This window comes from Achroia grisella, unplaced genomic scaffold, assembly GCF_030625045.1.
Source record: "Achroia grisella isolate CSIRO2021 unplaced genomic scaffold, CSIRO_AGI_Agris_v1 utg402, whole genome shotgun sequence".
In the NCBI taxonomy this organism is placed as follows: domain Eukaryota; kingdom Metazoa; phylum Arthropoda; class Insecta; order Lepidoptera; family Pyralidae; genus Achroia; species Achroia grisella.
In genome coordinates, this window is record NW_026712841.1 from 4572970 (window position 1) to 4597638 (window position 24669).

General features: G+C 31.5%; 2 protein-coding genes across 2 annotated transcripts in view; one reads left to right on the top strand and one right to left on the bottom strand.

Annotated features, from left to right (window-relative positions):
• Positions 1–24669, bottom strand: part of LOC131844226 (heparan-sulfate 6-O-sulfotransferase 1-like) — a 202497-nt gene that overhangs the window by 44148 nt on the left and 133680 nt on the right. The gene's annotated exons all lie outside the window — the stretch shown is intronic.
• LOC131844229 (putative inactive carboxylesterase 4) lies at positions 11056–14165 on the top strand. The gene is made up of 4 exons (XM_059193053.1): positions 11056–11133; positions 12111–12723; positions 13150–13399; positions 13840–14165. The coding sequence occupies exons 1-4, from the start codon at positions 11068–11070 to the stop codon at positions 14039–14041; spliced, it is 1131 nt and encodes a 376-aa protein (XP_059049036.1). The 5' UTR covers positions 11056–11067; the 3' UTR covers positions 14042–14165.

A 24669-nucleotide genomic window follows, 5' to 3' on the forward strand; every position in this document is an offset into this window, starting at 1 on the left:
TGATATAGTTATGGTTTAGATATCAATACTCGCAAATATAAACTGACCTAAAGGAAATTTAAAATTTCTTTAGGTATTTCTTGACCAATTTTTAAGCCAATGTATGATATAGGGAAAGGCATTGGCTATTTTGTTAGTAAATAGTATCAGTTATGTCAACCGCAGATAAGATATTATTACATATGTCAACAAAGACTGGCGCCTGGTCTATATAGGTATATATGTATGTATAATTATATATATATGTATTAAAATTTTCTGTGGTAGTTTCCTAAATGTTATAGGAGAAAGATTTGATTTTTTATAATGCATAACATAAAAAATATACATAATTTGCAGCTTACAAACAGCTGTTTGGCGGTTGAAATAGATGAGTTTGAGATCGCAGCACAGACGATCGTTTACAGTCTATTATTATCAAATTCAATGTCACCATGAGTTGCTATTTTTTAGTTTATACCTACCCAATCCTGTAGTAATCAACAACACTAAAAAAATAGCCCATTATAAAGTTATAAAGATTGAACAAACAACAACAACTTGGATCTATTTATGTAATTAACTTGTTTTCTTGTTCGAATTTTGCGACAGTGTATGGATTATAATGTCTGATAAAGAAATATTTTCGCTAAATAAGATTGTTTCATATATTTGTGTTATAAATTTAGCACTGCACGTATAAGGAAAAACTTATTAACTTCGCATTGTGTATTGTTTACTAGTACAAAACATAATTGTTATTTATTAATTAATATAAACATAGCATCTCATTCGGTTTTGCACGGGTGGCACTATTTTTACTTGAGAACAACTCTACATCCTATATACCCTTTACATCGGTTGATCTATTGATACAAAATAACAAGTAGAAATATTTAAATACATTTTTTTATAAATATATGAGTGATATATCACATTACAATCACTAACGAATACAAATGCTTGTATCGTGCGAAACCACTGCCATCGCAAGTAAGGTAAAGGAAATCCTAATATGGTACAATATTTTTTATTTTATTTATTACAAATAAAAATCAAATCTTTCCATTTTATAATCTTAATTGAATATTGTCATCTCTATAAATAACTTTCTAGTTTCTTTCTTACGGAACATATAACAGAACAAGTTATGTACTTTGTACATAATATATGTGTATGTACTTTGTACAATATCATGGTAAATCTGGCGGTAACTGTGTGGTATTAGCATACGAATAAATAAACACTATAATGTCTCATTACGTATTTGCATAACTATTGTGATTTTTTACGTGTATTGTATCTACTGATGAAAAGGTAGATACTAAGTTAAATAACATATTCACCTTGATACGTCACATGTTTTTTTATAATTATTACATCTAATAATACATCAATAAATTTATTTTGTACTACGTTTACTACAATATGTTTTTATCTACGATGATATTAAGAATTATTCATATACTAATAATGGATGTATAAGATTTAAAGATCATACGATGATGATTCACCATGATTGAGACAGGCGCTGTTTGTAATGAGAATGGCATTATATGTATATAGGATCTATTCGTGGTTACAAGACTGGAAATACCTTAAATAAATTTAAAACATACAAATAACTGCAAAAACGTTGTACATAAATAAATATTTTTTTATTTGATGGGACTAATATGGAGTTTATGGATTTTTAATATACACATATAAATATCGGGTATTTAATAAATTCTTGCTTTTAGTAGTAGTTTAAAGTACATCGTTGAGTTTGGTGATAAAGTAGGTAACTAGTAGTAGTAACTAAGCTGCTGATTTTTTTTATAATTCATTATTATACAAAACTGTCAATATCTGTATAAGTATTTAAATATAACATTTAATAGAAAAGACCAAGCTATGCCGCAACTTAATCTAAATTATTATTATTATTACAAAACTTGTTAATTCAACAATGCTAGTGTTTACTTTCTTTTAATTTTTAATCATTTTAACATCTTGCTGATTTATGACATTCCGTCATGCTTAATTTAATATTAGTTAAAATAAGGATATAAGATATTGCACACTTAAATGTATTTCCATACATATATTTCTTTGCGTTTACTTTTAGGCACCTCTTCCAGCACCAGTATGGTCAGAAACACTAGATGCAGTGAATAAAGATATAATATGTTATCAACCCGCTGAATTTTCACAAAAGTACGTACTGAATAAAATAATGCACGAAGATTGTCTTATTGCAAATATACACGTGCCGGATGTAGACAATAATAATATCCCTGTTCTAGTATATATACACGGTGTTCATTTCTACACAGGCTATGGTGATATAGAAACTCCAAAAAATTTGGTAACAAGTCAAAATGTGATAGGCGTCACATTCAATTACCGACTTGGATTACACGGCTTTTTTATGTTTGGGTACAAAGTATGCTCCTGGTAATGCTGGTATGAAAGATCAGGTCGCGTTGTTACGATGGGTACAGAAAAATATTGTCAAATTTGGAGGCAATCCGTATGATGTCACTTTAGTTGATTATAGTGGCTCGGTTGACTTATTATTGCTATCTCCTTTGACTAAAGGACTTTTTAATAAAGCAATATCGGAAACTACCTTTAATAAAGCCGTATGGTTTGTACAACAAGATCCGCTTAAGAACGCCAAAAGTTATGCAAGAGTTTTAAATTTTGCTAGCGTTGATGACTTCAATGCATTGGAAGAATTCTATAAGACAATGCCTTATGAAACATTAACATCTCAACAAATAAGAGATGCTCCAGAATCAGCCTTTGGATTTACTTTATGCATAGAGCGGTATACTGGTGAAGAGAAGTTTCTAGATGATACTCCAGTGAATATATTAAAAAATGGAAAATATAATAAAGTATAGTATATGGATTTGCTAACATGGAAGGAGTGTTTCCTTTGCCAAATATCGAACAATTTGTGAATATATTGAATATGAAGTTTATACCTTTTTTACAATCTGATTTACAATTTGAGAATGAAAATCAGAAAGATATAATTGCAGAACAGATTAAGAAATTTTATTTTATAGATAATTCTGTAAATGCATACACTTTAACAGACTATATCACTGATGTTTTTTCTTTATATCCAGCTCTAAAGTCTGTGAAGTTACAAGTTGAAGCTGGTAATAATAATCCCATCAAAAACATAAATGTGAAATGATAGCCGAGTTTAATATTATGATATATACCTTGATTGTTGACTTCTACGACAAAAGAGATGAGATCTAAATGGGTGCCAAGTTCAATGATCTGTCCTGAAATGTATTTATAACAATATAAAATATCATTTCTTCTTATAACTTAGGATAATATACTGTAGCCTAAGGTCTAACTTGGCCAGTTCTCATATACCAATTATTACTTTCGATTGCTAGTTACTATTAATATTAAAATAGGAACCGACAAGTAACATGTTTAGAACTTGCCAAGGCTACAGTATATTTCGTATATGAAAACTAGCCAAGTTAGACCTTAGGCTACAGTATATTATCCTAAGTTATAAGAAGAAATGATATTTTATATTGTTATAAATACATTTCAGGACAGATCATTGAACTTGGCACCCATTTAGATCTCATCTCTTTTGTCGTAGAAGTCAACAATCAAGGTATATATCATAATATTAAACTCGGCTATCATTTCACATTTATGTTTTTGATGGGATATCATTACTTTTTGTACATAAATTATACGAGGTACTTATTTATAACTAAATTAATACCAAATTATTTTTGATAAATTACTGTATTTTCGTATATTTACGGGGTATAATTGTCTTTTTTTGTGTTATTTTCTATATTTTCTTGTAACTTTTAAATGTTCAAGTGCATTGCCAATTCAGTATCAGGAATTTTTGGGCAAATCGGGGCGGTATAACGTCCACAAATGGTTGTACTCTACAATAGAGCTCTCGTGACTTGGATCAAAATTGTTAAGACGTACTCCATCTAAGGTTTTAACTCTGAAGAGTCCAACGTAAACCTGCCCTTTATTAAATATAGAGGAGGCTATGTTGAGAAGAGGACTGCCAAAACTAAGGCCTTGTGATTTGTGGATAGTAATAGCATATGTTAAGCAAATACGGAATTGTTCTCTATCAACATATACATTATTTAATATCTGAAACTTGGTATTGACACGTTATAGTTCGTAAAGACGATTATGTAACAAATTGACTGTTATCTATTGAATTCTCAAGAAAACAATTTGTTACCAATAAGTTCTCATTCTCGAGTTAACTATACATTCCTACTTATAACTATACTAAAATTGTTATTAATTTTTGGTTTAAACTATTGTCTATACCATACGTATTTACTAAAATAATGTAATAATAATATAATCACAAATATATAAGTATAATTTAAGAAAGCTATAAATTTCGTAGCATAAATCGCAACCTTATAGGTTAGATGTCCAGAAACAAAACATTGAGTTTTATCGCACCGCTCCCACACGGCGCCGCCGCGGCGGCCTATACCGAAAAGCCTATTATTTAATAATTATTTATAAAAATAATGATTTTACACTATCGATGTGCGCTAAATATTGAAACAATAATTAATACCAAATCTCAGTTAATAACATAATAAATACGAAATTCGACTATACTCCTAGTTATAAGTACGAGTATATTTTAGACAGAATCTAAATTATAGCAACTAGTGTTTACCGCTCAATGCAATATTTGAAGTTTGCTAGTTATCGACACTGATGTGAAGGGGTCAACGTAAATTGGTAATGATCGACGTTTTCATACAATATTACTTTCGGTCCAGTACAAGATGAGATTTTTCGCCAGGGATCAATGTCAATTGGTGGCTATCGACGTTTTCATAGAATTTTAGTATTCGTCCAGTATAAGTTGAAATAGAATCAATTAAAGTGAAAAATTGTAGTAAAATGATAACAATTTACCAGTTTCAGATTTTTTCCTTTATATTCACCTAATTACCTATCTGCATACCAAATTTGAACTTCCTAGGTCATCTGGAAGTGGGTTATAATTTTGATCTATAGTTGATCAGTGATAAAAATGACGATTTTTGGACATTAATATCTAAATAACCGTTTGAGATATGTTTATGAAATTTGGAACACATATTTATCTCGCAAGTCTCAATATATGAACCAAATTTGACAGGTTTGTGTGAAAGAGTTTTTGAGTTATGAGGGGGTCAAAAGTGGCTCCAAATGGTTCGTGTAAATATACACACGGTGCTGCAAGCCAGTTTACTTGAAACTCGGCTTGACACGCTGCCGCGTGTCTAGATATATACTTGTATGGACATACATTTGGAGAAGGTAGACAGGAAAGCAGTATAAGTGAGGATTTATAAAACATTGAAGCTACACATCAAGAGTTATGGGCTAATTTTATTAAGACTGGGTAAGTAATTCTCAGTATATCTCTATGTACTAACCGACAATGTTTAGAGTATATATATATATACGTAAACAATATATTTCAGTTGATTAGTACTTACGTACGACGTCTGCATGAGTAAGTACTGCTGTCTCACCTATTTCAGCTTGCGTTTTGTAAACAGTTTTTTAGTTGTTTTACCTAGATGATTGTAGGTCCTAATGGTAAATGACAATATGTGAATAATATTTGTTGAACAGAAATCCAGTACCAGAGGGATCACCATTCCCAGCATGGTCTCCTGTGAGCGCTGACGGCGCTCCATTCATGGAATTAGGAAAAGAGCTAGAACTAAAGGAGTCACTGGTGGAAGAACGATTGCGTTTCTGGGATGCTATTTACGAGCAGTACTATCGTTCCCCTATCCCACCACTACCGGCACCACCTTCGCACAATGAGCTGTAATGTTCTAAACTGCATTATTTCAAAATGGCCATTATATTTGTTTTTTTTAATCATTGTCAAAACGAAGTTTGTATATAAAAAAAAATACGTGAAATTCAATTATTTGGGTTTACAAATTTTGCAATAAAAAACTGACTACACTGACTGAAGGAAAGTTTAATTTAATGTTCTGACAGAATGCAAAAAATACTATTACTCAACTGTATAAGTGCCTGTACTTTCGAACCTGCGATTATTGGACTGTGAGGCAATGTGTTAAACCTTTATTGTATCTAGTATAAATTACAAATTTGAATACTATTGATGTTTCATATAATACGTGGGACACTCAGAAAGTTTTGCGACACTAAAAAATAGTTCTATAGGTAAATATATTTTTATTACATATTTTCAATGTACTCTCCACCAGCCTCTATACAAAGTTTCATGCGTCTGAACCACTTTTTGAAACACTTTTTTCAGTCTGCCGCAGACACCTCGTTTACAGCCTGCTCGAACGCTGAGAGCGGATCATCCACCGTCAAAGGGCGATATATACTTCTTTCTTCATCTCCCAAAGTTAGTCCGGTCGGCTAACTTTGAATTCATTATACCAACGATACACGGTTGTCTTAGAAGGATCTTCATCCATAAATGCCATTTGAAGTCTATCGTACGATTCACTTAAAATCGTAAAAAATCATAGCGCGAAAATGTTCTCGACGCAAATCCATTTTTCAATGAGACTATTTAGGGTCATTTTAATTAGCTCGCAAAAAATGTGGAGGGAAGTTTTGAATTTAGAACGTACCTATTTCTACTTATAAGTAATAATTGTTCTAACTGGTCACTCTCACATACATAAAAACTTTTCCTCGAAACACTTTCTGAGTGACCTGTTGCATACAACATCTCAAAAGATAATTACCGTACTGATTTGTATTAGTTTTTAGTTTGTTGTTCTATTTTCCGATATATTTTTTAAGGGATGATAATGACATGCTTTCGCCTGTACTAACGGTATACGCTAGCATCGGTGATGGATGATAAAACTAGTATGAGGTCAGGTCACTTCATCATGACAAATTCACTAGGAATTTAATATGATGGTTTTCAGGGCAATGAAGTTATTAACCGACATTACTAACAGACTAAGTATTATTGTATTGAGAATAAGTAGGACTAGTATAGGATAGAAAAAAATCTTTATTTAAATAAGCGCTTTGGAATACTTATATACTTTAGTTATTTTTTAGTTTCAAAGCATGATTATATGGGTATATATATAATATGTCTCTATGGTTATATGAAAACCGACCAATATATCACAAATAATGTGATATATAGATTGCGCTATATCACAAAGTTATCTAGTATGAAACTTTTACATTTCGTTGCTAACAATAACAATCAAAAACTTGAACTTTTATCAGTTATCAAAGTAGTACTTATAAGACAAGTTATGATGATAAAAACTGTTACTACCTCTATAAATTATATTTATTATTTATTTGTTTGCTCTAATTGCACTTACTAATAATTTTATTATCATCACCCGAATCTATATCCGACATCTGGTATGAAATATTTCTAGCCATGTCACGATGATTAATAATACAAACTATCCTTTTTATTTATTAGCTATTTTCAAATGATTTGTAATTGAAGACTATCTATAATAATTGAAGACTAATTATTATAGAAATAGATAAATACTAATTATTATATTATTATTTATTTCTTTCTTTCTCTTATTGCCTGCTTAAAGTTGCCTTATGTCATATCGCTTTCAAACGTCCACAGAATATCTAATTTATTAAGTTTAGTAATTTAAAAAATAATTCTCCTGATTTCAGTGGAGTAACTGCTTTTTTGAAACTATGAAAATAATATCAATGAAATCTACATAGTGGATACACGTGGATTCACTATTAAACTCTTTTTATTGTGTATGTCATCTAATTTACTCTAATTTTAAATTGTTGCGTTATGTATTTTGCTGCTTTAATTCTTCTAGTATTTCTCTTTCTACATGAGGTAGCCCACCGATAGGTATAATTCGTCTCGAATATGTTCCACGTGAGATGTTTAGTGCTCTGTCAGTAACATTAACAACAGTAGCAGTAGTTGTTTTCACTCGAGGTTTCCACTCTTGAACGTTCCATCGTATCGGCGACGGCCCAGTACCATTTCAAATTGGCTGCATTTTTTTATTTATTTCATACTTAATCAAAGAAAGATATGGTATATTTTATCGATTTAGGTATTATATTGCGGAAGTCCGTTATGTATTTAAATTTTAATATAAAATATACTTATTGGTACATTTTTAAATATGCACACTTTTACAGTCTCTAGATATTTGTAAAGACATAAATATAACTTTACTTCCAACAGAGCAGTAAAACAAATTTTTTCATGGATATACATAGTTTGCGAAGACGTGCTGTCACAACGGGTCGGGAGGTGGGTCAACTCTACGGTTGAGTAATGAAAGAACTTCTCACAAGTTGCTAGACGAGCTGCTTAACTTTTACATCCGCCAATTTCTTTCAATAAAACTCTTGGAACGACCGTGGCACGAATTAATCCGGACATGCATTGTTACCGTAGCGTGGTAAACTTTGATACTGTTGTAAGTTGACCATAAAAGTTAAGAAAATGCTTGAATATTTTACATATTTGTGTGAAGATAAATAAATAACTAAATATATATTTCTATGATTGTAACGGGCACAATTTCAATTGTACTAACCATCTTTTAGTTAGGGCAATTGCACTTGACTGTGCTAATGGTAGAGCATTAGTGTAGGGCGACGTCAAAGTGCAATGGCGTGGCGATCAGTTGGACGTTTATTGTTATATGTTCATCGCAAATGTTGTTTTGCCATATAAATTAGCGGTATTAAAAAAGTTGATGCAGAAAAGTGAAAATTTTGTGTTGTGTGTGGTGTGTGTCTGCTGTGTGTATGACAAATTTTAATAAAAATCGGCAGTCTTTTCGAAGGAGTGTCATTTATTTCAAAAAGTGAGTACCTCAGTGTCATTTATTTCAACCGCCAATAACCTTCCTTTGAACGCTGTTTGTGGGCTGAAGTGTGCAGATTAATCAATGAAATTGCAGAATACGGAGGCAAGATTCGTTAGTCCTCCGAAATAGCAACGCATAAGTGATATCGCGGGCATCACATCATAACGTCAAGTTTTTTTTTTTCGGACTTCTCTAATGCTGTTGGCTGCAGCTGGCCTTTACAGCTTCAGCGGACGATAGGGGACGAGTGCAGATGACATTCCAAACCCGCGGAAGGACTTATGGAGCGGCTGAAGGCTAACTCCTACCTGGCGGATACGACTTTATTCTAAGGGCACCGCTAGGGGTTCAAACACCGGCTTCAGGCCGTCGTAATTTCGATCCCCGTTGGAATTGGACGGGAGATCGATCGGAGGAGAACTGAGTTGTGTGAAGAAATTACCGATTTTGCTGTATAAAAATATTTTGCTCTATACTGAGGCTCACAGTGAATTTAGAAAAAAAAATGTTATACTTGTTATATTTCATGATATTATATACCATATGCCTTAGTAGAGAAGGAATGTCATAGCTAATATAACTCATCAATTAGATTATTATGTTATTACTCACATATTTATATACTTAATTAAGTACATCAACATTTTGCATACTCATGTTTGGCAATAGTTGTCAGTAATTTAAAATAATACATATATTTATTTCAATCTGATCATAAATCGCGACTTCCCCTGTGTGATGTATGATAAATAAATAAAAATAAAAAAAGCCTTTTTATTTCTTGCTTGTATATAAAGTTTATTGTTAATGTTTTTTTATTACTGTATTTGTTTGTTATTATACCTTTCTGTTACTAGATATACATATAAACATATATATGAGTGATATGTGATATAAAATCTAAGAATCTGTGATGTAAAACATATTAAAATTTTAAACGCGAATGTGTCTCGGTGTGACTGTTTGTTACATTTCCAAAACTAAACTACTATTAGTGAAATTAAAACCTAAGGGATGCTTTTACTAATAAGAATATACATATATATACTCGAAAGTTTGTTATGTAAATAGGAAAAAATCTGTCATCTATTGTGGCGTGCGTGTGTTATTTAAACTGTAGTTCCAATTTTGATGAATTTTAGTATAAAGAGAGATAGGGCCTTGGAGAAGAAAATAAGGCATACACGAAGCACATTCAACTCAAACAATAGTCTACTGTTGCAGTCTGTACGAAAAAGGGATTGAAATATTTTTTTTATCTTTATTTTGGCATGAAACAGTCTTTATACAATACATATATACAAATAAACGTATTTTTACAATAGTCATTGAATACCGAAAATTAAATTATTTAAACATTATGCAGATGAAGCGACTAACAGTTTGTTTCCAAATGGTTTAGCAAAATGCTACTGTATGCTAAATATGCATTCGTCCGTATAATTAATAGTGACGATACCTGTCAAATAGGTATCCAATCTATGTATTTATTTATAGCCGACATTTATAGTGTTTAACTATTGACGGTCTAGAGTTTAGTGGTTTAACGCGCCGCTTTACTTTTGATTATTGCGGGCTCGATTTATAGCATGATACATTTAGATAAATATTGTTTGTATTAGTCTCTGAGTTATATTTGTTTGTTTTTATGCTTATATTTATTACCTAAATAATTAAATAACAAAATTGTATAAAATTATCTATTTCCCTTTAAACATAGGTTTCTTTAAAGACTTCAAAGATACTGATGTTTCATTTTATATTTTATTAACAATTTTCTTTGTTAGGAATAAATAAACTACATTTATATTTTCGTTCAATTTATATTGAAAAATATAATTAAATATTTAGTTTTCATAAAGAACTTTAGAAGAACTAACGATATTACCATCTGCCATGATAATAAGAATGATACATTACTTTATATAATTATAGATATTACAATTTTATAGGAGTAACGTCATGGTACTCGTAGTTTGTTAACATATTATTATTAGCTATGAAATACTACACTATATATGACAACGAATACTTATTGCTATGAAAAGCCTGTACTTCCGTTGATTGGACCATACTTACTAGCACCCGCACGATGAGGTGGTCGTTCGTATTCATGAGCCTCGCAACAGGCGTGTTTTGTGGCAAGACTCCTAAGATGGCGTCCAAAGTTGTTCAGTTATCGCAAGGACCTGTTCGTGGTTATAAGGATCCTGAAATGAACATTTTTGTTTTCTACGGAATTCCATATGCTAAAGCACCTACAGGTCCGAACAGGTTTCAAGTAAGTTAAAAAAAAATTAAAAGGTTTACCCTTTAAAGTGTACCAACAAACGTATACCATAATGTACGATGGCTAATATTAGAAGCTAAGCCCGCATAGTACTTGATTTTTATATTTATATTATACATAGGTATATATTTGTATGCCTATATTGCTTTTAGAAGTAATTTTGGGTGTTTGAAGTAATCTCCGTTATTACTGACCGGATTTTGAAAATACCGTTACTATTGGACAGCTTATTTATTGAGGGTGGCCATAGGCTATATAACAACATGGTAGAACCTATAGGAGAGAATATTCTTTAAAAAAATGTTGCAAGAATGTGTAATATGTGAGCTAGTACTATTATAAATGGGGATGGGGAAAATTTGATCATTGGGATGAATTTTCGCATCCTATTTATAATAGTACTGTGAAAATAGATTGTTTAACAAGCCTTTTTATCAAAATTGTAGACGAGACCTCTGGCTTCTTTTAGTTGTAGAAAATAAAAATAGTTATGATATTTTTAAATACAGACAGATCGACCTAATTTTACCGTCAGCGGGCGGCGCGTTGGATAAAGGCTTCGCCGCATTATCAGCGGGGCGGACACGTCTTTTTCTCATATACTATATTTTATTCGAATGGCAAACAAGCCGAAGACACAACCGATGGTAAGCGGTAACCGTCGCCTATATACATGAACAGCACTACGGATACTGTGTTGTCTTGTGACACCCATGCGTTGTTATTCCAAAGGACAATGTCATGTCTTTTCTGTTACGCACATCTCTATTATATTTTTTTAAAACGATTGCAAAGTGTACAAAATAATATTAGCAGATAAAGTCAGATTGTTAACAGTATTCTGCTCACAATCTGACTTTATCTGCTAATATTACATTATTAAAATAAGTACATAGGAGTTAACGGTTTTAATTCTTGTAAGTGCTTAGGTAAAATACAATAATTTAAAGTTTTATTTTCATTTTTAGGCACCTCTACCCGCTCCAGTATGGACAGAAACTCTGGATGCCGTAAACAAATATGTAGCTTGCCCCCAACCTAACCAATTTCTTGAAATGTATAGGCTGAAATATAATATGCAAGAAGATTGTCTCATTGCAAACGTATATGTACCAAATACGAGTACAACAAATCAGAAGCTTCCTGTCGTAGTTTACGTACATGGAGGTGCTTTCCACGTAGGCCTCGGCGATTTATCAACTCCAAAGAATTTGGTACAAAGTAAAAATGTGATAGTTGTCACATTCAATTACAGGCTTGGTGTACATGGGTTTTTATGTTTGGGTACCAAGTATGTTCCAGGTAATGCTGGTATGAAAGATCAGATAGCGTTATTGCAATGGGTAAAGAAAAATGTTGCCAATTTTGGAGGCAATTCGAAAGACATTACTTTGGTCGGTTACAGTGCAGGTGCTACGTCCGTTGATCTTCTATTACTATCACCTTTAGCTAAAGGACTTTTTAATAAAGTAATAGTAGAGAGTGGCTCCAATACAGTTGTATGGTCGGTACAACAAGATCCGCTAAAGAATGCGAAAGATTATGCAAAGTTGCTAAATTTCACAAATATCGATGACTTTTACGCTTTGGAAGAATTCTATAAGACGGTACCTAATGAAGTTTTAAATTTTAAACACTTCTTAGTAGAACCTGATTCTACTTTTGTTTTTAGTGTATGTGTGGAACGTAATACTGGAGAAAACAATTTTCTTAATGATACTCCTATAAATATTTTGAAAAAAGGAAAATATATTAAAGTGCCTATGCTATACGGATTTGCTAGTATGGAAGGTATATTTCGTTTACCGGTTTTTGAATACTGGAAAGATAGTATGAATGTAAAATTTTCAAACTTTTTACCAGCTGATTTACAATTTGATAATGAAAACCAGAGAGAGGCTGTTGCAAAAGAGGTTAAAAAGTTTTATTTTAAAAAGAAGACAGTCAGTTCAGCGACAATAAAAAACTATATTGATTATTTCTCTGATGTTCAGTTTTCTTATGGAGTATTGAGATCTATACAGCTACATGTGGAAGCTGGTAATGACAAAGTATACTTGTATGAATATTCATTTGTAGAAGACATTGATATCCCTGTACAATATCCAAGTCTTCGAGGAGCAAGACATTGTGCTCATTCAATGGCTGTACTTGATGGGCCGGAAATTGGTAATACTGGAGAAAAAAATATTAGTGATGAATTCCGAAAAGTTAAAGCTACAATGAGGGAGCTGGTGTATAATTTTGTCAAAACTGGGTAAGTAATATTTTTAGTATGCTAATAGTATAGGGATTGCCCCAAAGGCTTGCCCGCATGAAATACAGTCTATTTTTTCTGGCTCAATTGAGACTAGTATTATACGTGTTAATCCATTATAAAAAAGATACAACAAATCAAAAATATTTACTTGTGTTTAGATTTGTACAGATGTAATTGAAGTAGTTTGTGGCTAGCTTTGTATGAAAAAATTAAATTATGGATATGGATATGTACGGAAAATATTTATAATAAACGTTGTTATGTACATGTTTTATTTCCAACTGGGGGTAATTCCTATATGCATTGTATAAATAGATTTTCCAGTAGAATCCCTACTGGAATGATTATTTGATATTTGTGAAGTGACTACTCTCAATAAAATATTGTTAAGCTCATCAAAAGCAGTAGTGGATGGTTAAATATTATTTGGTTAACAGAAATCCGGCACCGGAGGGATCATCATTTCCAGCATGGCCTCCTGCGAACACTAACGTTTCCCCCTTCATGGAAGTAGGAAGAGAATTAGAACTGAAAGCTATGATACCGTTGGAGAAACGAAAGCGTTTTTGGGATGCTATCTACGAGAAATACTATCGTTCTCCCATACCACCACCAGCACCGCCTGCCAAACACAAATAGTATTATTAATACTTACGATTATAATTTCAGTTTTATTTTTATTGTCTGTTGTAATTATAATAAATTGTACTATTTAATATATTATTATATATACACCTTCTAGGCCTACTAACTTCACCTTCTAGCCCAGATGTATTAGTCAAAAGAATAAATGTCACTAAAGTTTACCTACTAGAATAAAGATGTTTTTATTTGTGAAGTATCGATGAGAGTTGTGAATAAATTTTGCTAAGTATATTTAAATTAAACATTTCGCATTAGTTCTGTTTGTAACCCATGTTTCGATAATCGGAGAGTCCTAAAATAACATTTTGTTAAACAATATTTTTTTTACTAAAGCCAGCACTATCCCTCTTATTTTAGAATCCTAATTGATTTATGTTTTTGGAGTCGAATAATCAAATTTACCTAATTACCTAGGCACTACTGAGACTTAGTTACATAAAGGCAAGAAATGAGGATTATTAAGAATTTACTAATAATTCCATTGTATATATTAGCAGTTGCAATTACTTTGCAACTTAGCTCACTTCTGCAACTCTCCAATGGCTCCTTGAAAATCCGTCATAAATTTTAATTATTTACAATTGAGAATTGTTACTTACATCGTCACATAATTAATACTCAATATTCAACTTAGGTTTCTATATTTGAAATCGACTTATAAACTTATTTTTCTTCTTGTCTAAAAAATACAAAATCACTCTTTATTGTTACATAAAAATTCTTTCTTTTAAAATTCTATTATTTTCACACTATTGCAACAAATGATATTTCTGGTGATAGATGATTCATAATTATATACTACTGAACATATTTTGAAAGGTTGTTGTTTACTAGTATAAAGTACTAAATTAATAGATAACATTACTCATGTTTCTTCAATAGTGGATTAGAAGCTATAAATCGTTACACTTTTACTGAGTTTTTCTAAGAACATAATGTAATTTTATTTATTTTTCCATTCTGTTGAAGGAAATTCACAATGTTAATAAGATTTGCTGTAGCAAAACAGCTGACAATCAGGGGCAGTCCGAACAAGCAGCAGTCAAGATAAGTCGGTAACTTAATTAACTCTCGAAGGCTGGGATAATTAACTTCGAAGCTTTCGGATTCCACAAACAGTTTTCATGTTTTTAGATACGTCACCTATCAACCGGTTGATTTATTGACTGGCTAACATAATAATAAGTAAGTTAACCTAACAACATAATTATTTCTATCGCCTAAATTTCAAGCAACGGGAAAAGTAAGAGTTAACAATTCAATTGTATTGAATAGAATAGAATATAATAAAATAGAAAATATTTATTCCAATAAATTTAATTTAAGCACTTTTGAATAGTCATAACATTTTTTTTAATCTATCGCTCATTCGGAAAACTGTCTCATCACAAGAGGAATGAGTAAGAAACTTGTGTGTTGCTCTTTTAAATTATCCTTGTAAGTTTACATTTACAAGTTCAAACGTGTGAATACAAACCACCAACTAGCACTAATTTATTAGGATCAAATATAAATACACAATAAGATTGCTTTCGTACATTCAAAAAGTCGTGTCGTAAGTCTGCCTATTCTAAAAACAATTTTATTTATTTATTCTTTTGCACACAAAATGGTATACATGCAGGACTTAATGCCTGATGGCATTCTCCACCAGTCAACCGTCGTGTTGATCAGAGATAATAAGCCGGTGCTATTTAATAATTAATTTTCGATGAAATACAATATTATTATATCTATAGGATGTACGTTTTTAGTACTCGGTTGTCCTTAATTTACTAAGTGATTACTCTATAGTAGGTACCAACTTATCTACATAATAATTTTATAGAAAAGGAAAGTTGCTTCCTCTTATATTTTGCTTAAAATAAACTTTGGTACACCTTGTCGCATTAATTATTTATTTCTTGAACTGGAAATTCTTGAAATTGTCAAACTTGTCACACTTTTGAACTGTTGTCTGCTAAAATGACTTGTGACTAAGTTTGTCTTATTCTGATTGCAGTTTGTTTTATATTCCTCTTGTAACGGCAAACCAACGGCCCACCCGATGGAAAGTAGCATCTGTTGGAAATCTTAGAATAACTTAGAATGATAAATAGTTATGTAACTACCACATTCGACTGAAAGGAGGTATTGAAGAAGAAGGTTATGTTAGGGTTTATTAAGGTTCGGCAACGCGCACGCAACACCGTGTTTCAAGCGTCCATAGGTTAAGGTAACCGTTTACCATCAGATGGGCTGTATGTTTGCCACCATAGTAGTATAAAAAAACACTCGACTAAAAACGGAATAGAGACTTAAACAAGTATATCGAAAGATCTATTTTGATGTATTTAACTTTTAGATATAGTATAATTTATTTTTATTTTAGGTTATATGTTAATAAGAATATTTCTCGTCAGATATAAATAAATAACGTAGGTATTCACTCAAAAAATATTATTTATTCGATATTTGTTCGGTTATCTTCGGTCAAACACTATTTGCAGTGTTTATAAGTATTTTCAAGCAGACCACGTATTTACCGTCTGATTTATTACTCGTGTAATAAAAGCAATCAATGAAATAAGCGGGCGATTTTTCTCTGAGTTATCGTATTGCGTATATAAGATCTATTACTGTATCGCATTTGTAGAGTAGAAGTTTATTAGTAATTATATTGGATTAGTTTCGGAGTTCAAACCAATAAAGAGATGTTTTTGTTTTCTTAACCTGTTTATACTTATTTTTTAATTTATTTTAGTAAAGCGTAGGTAGAAAACAATTGCGATTAACATGAATTCGCCACGATGGGCTAACTGGTCAGTTCCACCATAGTAGTGCCCAGTATGCGTATATCCTAACACTGATGTACCATCCCTTTGTCTTTCTGAAAACCTATAGATAAGAATAGTTAATTATTATTATATACAATGAATTAGTGGTATTTAGTAGTGTGCACATAGCACGCAGATTTTAAATTAAAAATGTAAAGTTCTTGACAAGAGCAACAGACAAGTTTCTAGTTCATTCCTCTTGGCTGATTCTGTATTCTGGTAGAATTAAAAAAGGAAAATTGAAGGTGCTTAAAATTAAGTTTGTTTGATTTAACATTAGATATTTTTATTTCTATATTGAAACTTTGTAAGGGAACTGTATCTGAAAAAAATATAAGTGTAGGTATATACGTACACAAAGTAAACAGACGCTAGTTACTTGAAAAAGAATACTTTTAAGTCGAAGTTTATTTATTTTGTGGGCATTCTAATTTTATATTTTAGCTTACATGTGTAAGTAACAATATCTATAGTTTAACAAACAATATCTATGTATTCCTCCCTCTTTTTGTTTACTCCTGTGATCTTACTACAATATAATTAGTCATGGTTGAAGTCTGTTTTTATACAACAGAATAATCGAATATCTTAGTACAGGAACGTCGAAGCAAACTAAGAACACCATAAAGCAGTATTCAAATTTCTTTAGCAATATTCAGACTACAAATAACATTGCTATATGAATATACAAGGAGTATTCACATTAATCCCGATTATAACTTTACACAGGCATCGCATATAATCCCATGAAGGGTAGAGCAAATATATATTAAAATTAGTATAAGTCTACATAACAATACCAACACAATAATAACAATTTGAATATGGAAGAGAGATTTGCAGAGATTCTTAGATGTTTAGACGTTTGTTATTCACGATTAAACAATTGAATTCATTTTTATTTACATTTTGTAACTAGCTGTGCTGGTGTACTTGTGACGTATATATGACAGACAATGCTACAATAATAATATGTTGAACTTTATTGATAGGACGGTGCTGCATTACATAGCTAAAATCCGTATTCAAATAGATTAGGCCGTTTCTGAGAATTGTGTACATAAAACATAGAGAAATACCTACGTAGACAGAAATTCTAGAAGTACATGGGCTATTTTACGACTTTATTTTATGTATAATCATATTAATTTTCCTTTTGGCGTAGTACTTGTTAGATTGGGTTTTTTTACATTTCTTTGAATTTTGCTCCTTTATGATGATGATTTCTCGAATTTAATAATTATAGATACAAGAAAAATCTGCCCAAAATGTGAATCTTGTCTTTTCATTAGTCTATAGAGAAGTAACAATATTTTTTTTCTACGAACAGGGTCCAAAGTATATTATAATAGCTCTCTTTGATGTACGGCGGATAAATATCCCAATTTTATTATTGACCAACTTCAAAAAAGCAAGTTTCTATTGTGCATATGTAATGATTTTTATAGTTCCTGTACTTTCATTGGAAAGTGTTTACTCTGTTGTTTGTCTTATATTAATATGTAACAACTGAAGTAATTTTTTTATAGTTTTTTTCTATATCTCATAACATTAATCATACATAAATAGACCATATTAAAAAATGACTCGTATTCATGTTTAGAAAAACTTATAAAAAACTTGTTAGTAGTAGATTTAGTTTGTTACTCTTTCACGCAAAAACTACTAAACGGATTTTTATGAAACTTTACAGTAATATAACTCATGCATCAGAATAACATATAGGCTATATTTTTATTGAACGCGGGTGAAATCGAGGTCGCCACTAGTAAGTATTAAATTGGTTCTTGTAAGTTCCCACGGGAGAGTTCCAGTCCATAGATCATTTGTTTAATATTTAATAAAGAGATGTCTCCCGTAATACTTGATATCCGGACGGATGCTGCACGCACGCGATCTTTTTCTCAAGAGCTATTTTAGCGAATATTTGTTCATTTATCTTCCACTTCATATAATGTGATATTCCTTTTCCTGTTATTACGATGACGGTTGGCTCGTTGGTCACACTCGTGAACGGGTGCTGCTTCTGTGCTAGCTGTTGTTGCATTATTTGTTTTGCGAGACTAATTTAATATCATACATCTGTCATTGTATTCAGTCTAAGTTTAAGAATCCAAATATTAATTCTATAGGCATATAATCAATATGTTCAATATAATTTATCTGCTTCACTTCATCACAAGCACGATCGGAGAAATATAGAAGATATAAATTTTGTGCTATAGCGGTTAAGCTCACCGCTTTTTGTCCGATGGTCGCGGGTACGATTCCACGCACGGTACAAACATTTCTATTTGTATCGGTCTGGTAAATATATAATGTACAAATAATATATAATATACATAGAAAACACGTATATGATATATGTATTTACAAAAAAATCTAAGTATTCATATCAGTGGTCTAGTACCCTTAACACAAGCTCTGCTTACCGTGGGACTAGATGGCGCTATGTTAATTGTTCAGGGTTTATTTATTTATGTTATTATATATTATTCTTTTTGGTTGCAACTACACTTTGAACTTGTCAAAGTGTTTGTTATCAGATCATAAATAAATAAATAATAAAATCTAAACGTATACATATATTTTGATTTGTCCTGTTATTCTTAAAAATCACTGTGAGAAAAAATGAGAACATCTTACCTTTAGGCAATTGAACAGAAAATGCTGAGATGCCTGTACCACTCATTGGCAAGTAAGAATTCTTTTCCGGTACATCGTATAGATAATATGACATGCCCTCGAGCAATTGCTAGCCACGTGTAGGGCCACTGAAATGTATTAAATACATACACTGAATACTAATGGCTCAAACGAGCTGACCGTCCTCACGGGAATGAACCCAATTAATCTATCCAGTACCTGGGTCACCGAACTATGCTCGTAACTAGTAAGGAAAAATTATAGTACTTTTGGCTAACATTTGAAGGTATTAGTGTACATAAAAATGATTCTTATAACTCAATTGACTAAATGGATGAGTTCAGGTTTAGATCATTGCCTAATTTGCTCAGTTAAAAGGAACGCGAGTTTTTCGGGAAAAATTATATCATTAAAATTTATTCCAGAAATGGCGATGCTTAACTTACCCACACGAATTCGTATTAACAACATGCTTTTATTAGATGGTTTATAAAAGTCTGTTGCTTATAAATAAAAATCGGAAGGAAGTCGATATTCCGAAGACAAGAAATGAGAACAGTGTAGAGATGCGTTTAATAAAATGTGAAACACAAGATATATCTGTAGTACTTTATATATATAAGATTACCCATTACTGAAGTTAGTTCTAACTTTACTTTATATTCAGTTGACGAACATGCACATATCGTGTGTTTCTAATAAAACTATTTCTGTATTATAAAATATGTTTATCTGAACTTTCCCACACTTCATATGGCTGTGACTGTAAATTCACAGAGCTAACCAATTAAACTAATTATGTGAAACTGAATTTATTTATGTGTATGCGACGGTTTAATGACTTTACTCGACCGATAGTCATGAAATTTGACACGTAGTATGGATGGAGAGCATTCATTATACCAAGCACCAGAGGAACGACGTTCTTAATTCAACGATTTTTATATGTTTATTATTGAAGCTGTGTTTGTTGTATTTTGTTTAAGTGACAAGAATGGCAAACGACCAGATACTCGTACTTAATCAGACTCCGTGATAGCAAGTGATACTACGACATCATGTAATTATGAAACACCTGTGTTACCCCATATTCGAAGGAAGATTCAAAGCTGCCATGCATCCGTACTATTTATATATTATCCGTACATAATTTAAACTAACCGTAAACTTATTTTTTTCGGACTACTCTAATCTGTACTCTGTTAGGCGCAGATGGCCTTTACAGCTTCTCCGGACGATAGGGGGCGAGTGCAGATGACATTCCAAACCCGCGTAAAGACTTTTGGAGCAGCTGAATACCAACCCGGCTGATGGATATGACTTTAGCCTAAGGGCACCGCTTGGGGGTTCGAACCTCAGCTCAGGCCGTAGTAATTTCCATCCCCTTTTGAATTGGGGAGATCGATAGGAGGGGGTAAACTTAAGAAAATATCGTATAGAGTTTGTTACCAGATAGAACTAACTCATATTTTAACTGGATATATAGTCTACTAGTATGTAATATTGATCTACTGAGTAATTGCTCATTTAATATGATAGAAATACCAACTACTTCAGAAGATATATTAGTAACCTAAATTCTCCAACAATTTGGTGACATTTGGACCCATACCCATAGTAAGTTCATTAATAAAGGTCCTCAGAGTTTGAAAGATACAAATATACTTAACATTAAAAGGTTACAGCTATAATCTGTTTATCTGAACGAGTTCGTGTGTTGTGGTCTTCTATTTGAGCTTAGACAAGTAGGTTTTTCATATATAACTGGATGTTTATTTCTCTATAGGTTTGTGTTAATTTGATCAATTATATACCCTTTATGTATACTCGTAGTTACTAGCTTTGTAGAAATATTTTTGGCAGGAAACTATTTATGATAAGTAGGTACATCTTATATAAAAAAGTCTACGAACACGCAATGTATAACGTAAACAAAGCAAAGTGTGCACGACGCACCTCTGCATATTATTTCTGTTTTTTAACTATAATTTAATATAGAAAAATATACAAGTCATTGTCATTCTTGTTCTGTTATCTATTTTACTTTTGTAAATAAAAATATATTATTTCTTCCTATAAACCGTGTTTACATAATTATATTTACCAGCCCAATATATATACATTATACAGTCCTATAAGTCCATACAGAGATTTCTGTAAATTACGATAACACATCAAAAATGTTTTGTAAAGAATTTTAAAAAAGGTGGTGTAATTTTTTTGTTATGGGAAACGTCAAAACAAAAGTCACAGTAAGGAGGTATGAAACAATAAACAGAGTAACTACTGGGTATATTCGGTGTATAGTGAACAATACGGCATGCGGAACAAATGCAATGGAGTTTACGAGGCGCGAGCAGAACAGCATGCGTGGCACTCGTAAGCAAACATTAATTAGGTGCGTCCACGCAGCGCCGGATTTGGGAAATATTTTTTTGTATCTTAATAATAAATGAATTACTTTAATTATAATGATATTATAAACGTGAAAGATTGTAAGTATGGATGTTTGTTACTCTTTCACGTAAAAACTACAGAACGGATTTTTATGAAACTTTACAGTAATATAGCTTATGCATCAGAATAACACATAGGCTATATTTTTGATTGAAATCTAACGCTGATGAAATCACGGGCACAGCTAGTATTCTTATATATAAAATTCTGGTGTTACAATGTTAATCACCATATCCGAACGCCTTGATCGATTTTTATGGAATTTTATAAGCATATTCAGTAGGTCCGGGAATCGGCTACTATCTATTTTTCATACCCCTAAATGTCTACCTCTAACACTCTTTTTATTATTTTATATTTTATCTAGTCAAAATCTAGTGTAGTCTAATGACTGATTTTGACTAGGTAAAATATGGCAAAATAACTTTTGCAGGGTCAGGTACCTATAAATACCAAAGATACTGAACTAATATTATTTTTTAATCTAGTTAATTAAGTAACATACTATAATTAATAAACAGACAAAGACACTTGGTTATGCTAGCCAAGTGGGTTGATTTTTTGTATGTTTTTAATTTCAGTTCAGTAAGTGATCGTGTCTAACGTCATCCTGGAGACAAAATATAGGAATGATATAATCTATTCTTTCTTAATACAACCACATTTAGTAACAGTTACAAAATATTGGTAATAAATAAAGTTCCCAATGAGTCGGTTAATTAAGCATAGCCAATGTACGCAGTTTAACATTTATAAACAGAAATTATTATGATGCCTCGCTTAAAAAATATTGCGACGGAATGTCTTTCAGATTAATTTATTATCGCTCAGTCATCAGAGCATTAACATTAAGTTAATTAAAATTTTACACGTAACTGTATATGTATCAACCTTAACTTTGGTGTCGGAGAAATACGAACTTACTACTTTGAATCTGTAAGTCAAAGTAGTAAGTAATAATGCTAAACAGAGTAACTCTTCAATGATTAAAGTACAGACTCTCTCTATGTTCGTAATAGCCAACTACTTGGGCCGGTCTACTTGGAAAACTAATGCCGATCTAATGCAATTGGATTGCGCCTGGACTTATTGTTATGATATTGAATTATGGACTAGCTTTATATTATTTCCAAATATAGTCGTTATAGAAAAAACTAAGACACAATAATTGAATATGTTATTCGGTTTAATTTTGATTACATTGCAAAAGAACAGTACAATAGTGGATTACATTAATATAATGTCTCTAGACAAATTACACAACGCCATCTAGTTCCAAAACTTGATACAAAAAAATCATACTCATGAATACAAATGTTGTGTGGAATCGAACCCGCAACCATCGAAATTAAAACGGCGTGTTAAACCGCTAGACCACTGAGGCCGGCATCAAGATTGAAATCGATATTGAGTAATCTCAATCTTAACAGACTAATGACTCCATAGTGTACGTGTTATTTAGGTCGTTTTCTCTGTTTTCTGTACTGAAATGAGTCATAGCAAAAGTTTTTAATTATTAATTAATTAGGAAAGACTTTCCAGAGTTAATGAGAATTGACACGACTTGAAGAATATATACAGATTAAGGTATAGAAACAAAAAAGCAGCAAGAGCGCTTGTACTCTTCAAACCAGACAGAAAGGCGCCCAAATCCGGAACTGCGCAGTTGGGTTAAACGTTGTTAAAGTCGGCGATCCAGGGTTTACCATACAACGATATTATTCCCATAATTCGTCAGCCATGTCTCTTCCGCGTGCTAGTGAAGAATGATGATTGGTCTAATTAGCCGCATTGTACAAATCTTGGAGTTTGATGTCATCGCAGCATCATGTCATCGACATTTGAAGCAATATACTCATTGTTTTTTTCCTAAATTAATTAAGAATGTGGAAAAGGAGATAATATCAGTTATATATATTGGCATAAAAGTAGATTGAATTCTCAAAAAAGAAAACATTTTACAATTTATAATTTTATAATCGAGGAAGCTGTTGGCACTTCTTTATTAAAAGTACACCGGTCTTGATATTGGTCTGATACGTACTAATTTTGTACCAAAAGATTTTTTTATTTCTAAAATCAAATCAAATCAGGGGCAGTACAGCAAACCCAATATATATATATATATATATAATAATAGATATTTAATTATAACTATTTGCGAAGATGCACTATCTTCGCAGATAATCAATCAATAAAAGAGGAAAGTAAAACATGTTAATTGAATATATTAACATATTTTGAAGCCTAAATTTACAGTCCTTTATTTCCTAATGTTTTTAAAGATGACAAGGAACATACAATTTTTAAATTTATACTTTCCTTATATGACCTAAAGAGTTATTAACACACAGTGAAGAATCATGTAATAACTTCGCCAAATATATATTGATTTTGATGAGCAAGTTTAAATAAGACCTTTATGAATTACATAGAATTTGTTAAAACATTAATTATTCACATTAAGATATTAAAAAAATATCATTCATAAATTCTACTTTTGTAGACGGTTGAAAATACTATTTATTATTACGTCATCGCGAATTATATACATATTTATTGTAATGGGTCAAATAGATTTCACAAGACATCGTGAAATATAAATACCCTGAAAAAATCATCAACTAAATGAATCGAGTAACTTATTTTGAAAATAATCAAACTTTTATTTTAATATAATGTAATCAACAATATTTTTCTGAT

What these genes read in the sequence shown, in the direction of transcription:
- LOC131844229 (XM_059193053.1), top strand. Translation starts at nt 11,068, where the DNA reads ATGAACATTTTTGTTTTCTACGGAATTCCATATGCTAAAGCACCTACA. An exon ending in CAGGTCCGAACAGGTTTCAA is followed by an intron (nt 11,134 to 12,110) that starts GTAAGTTAAAAA and finishes TTTCATTTTTAG; the next exon opens with GCACCTCTACCCGCTCCAGT. An exon ending in CACAAATATCGATGACTTTT is followed by an intron (nt 12,724 to 13,149) that starts ACGCTTTGGAAG and finishes TTTCTTATGGAG; the next exon opens with TATTGAGATCTATACAGCTA.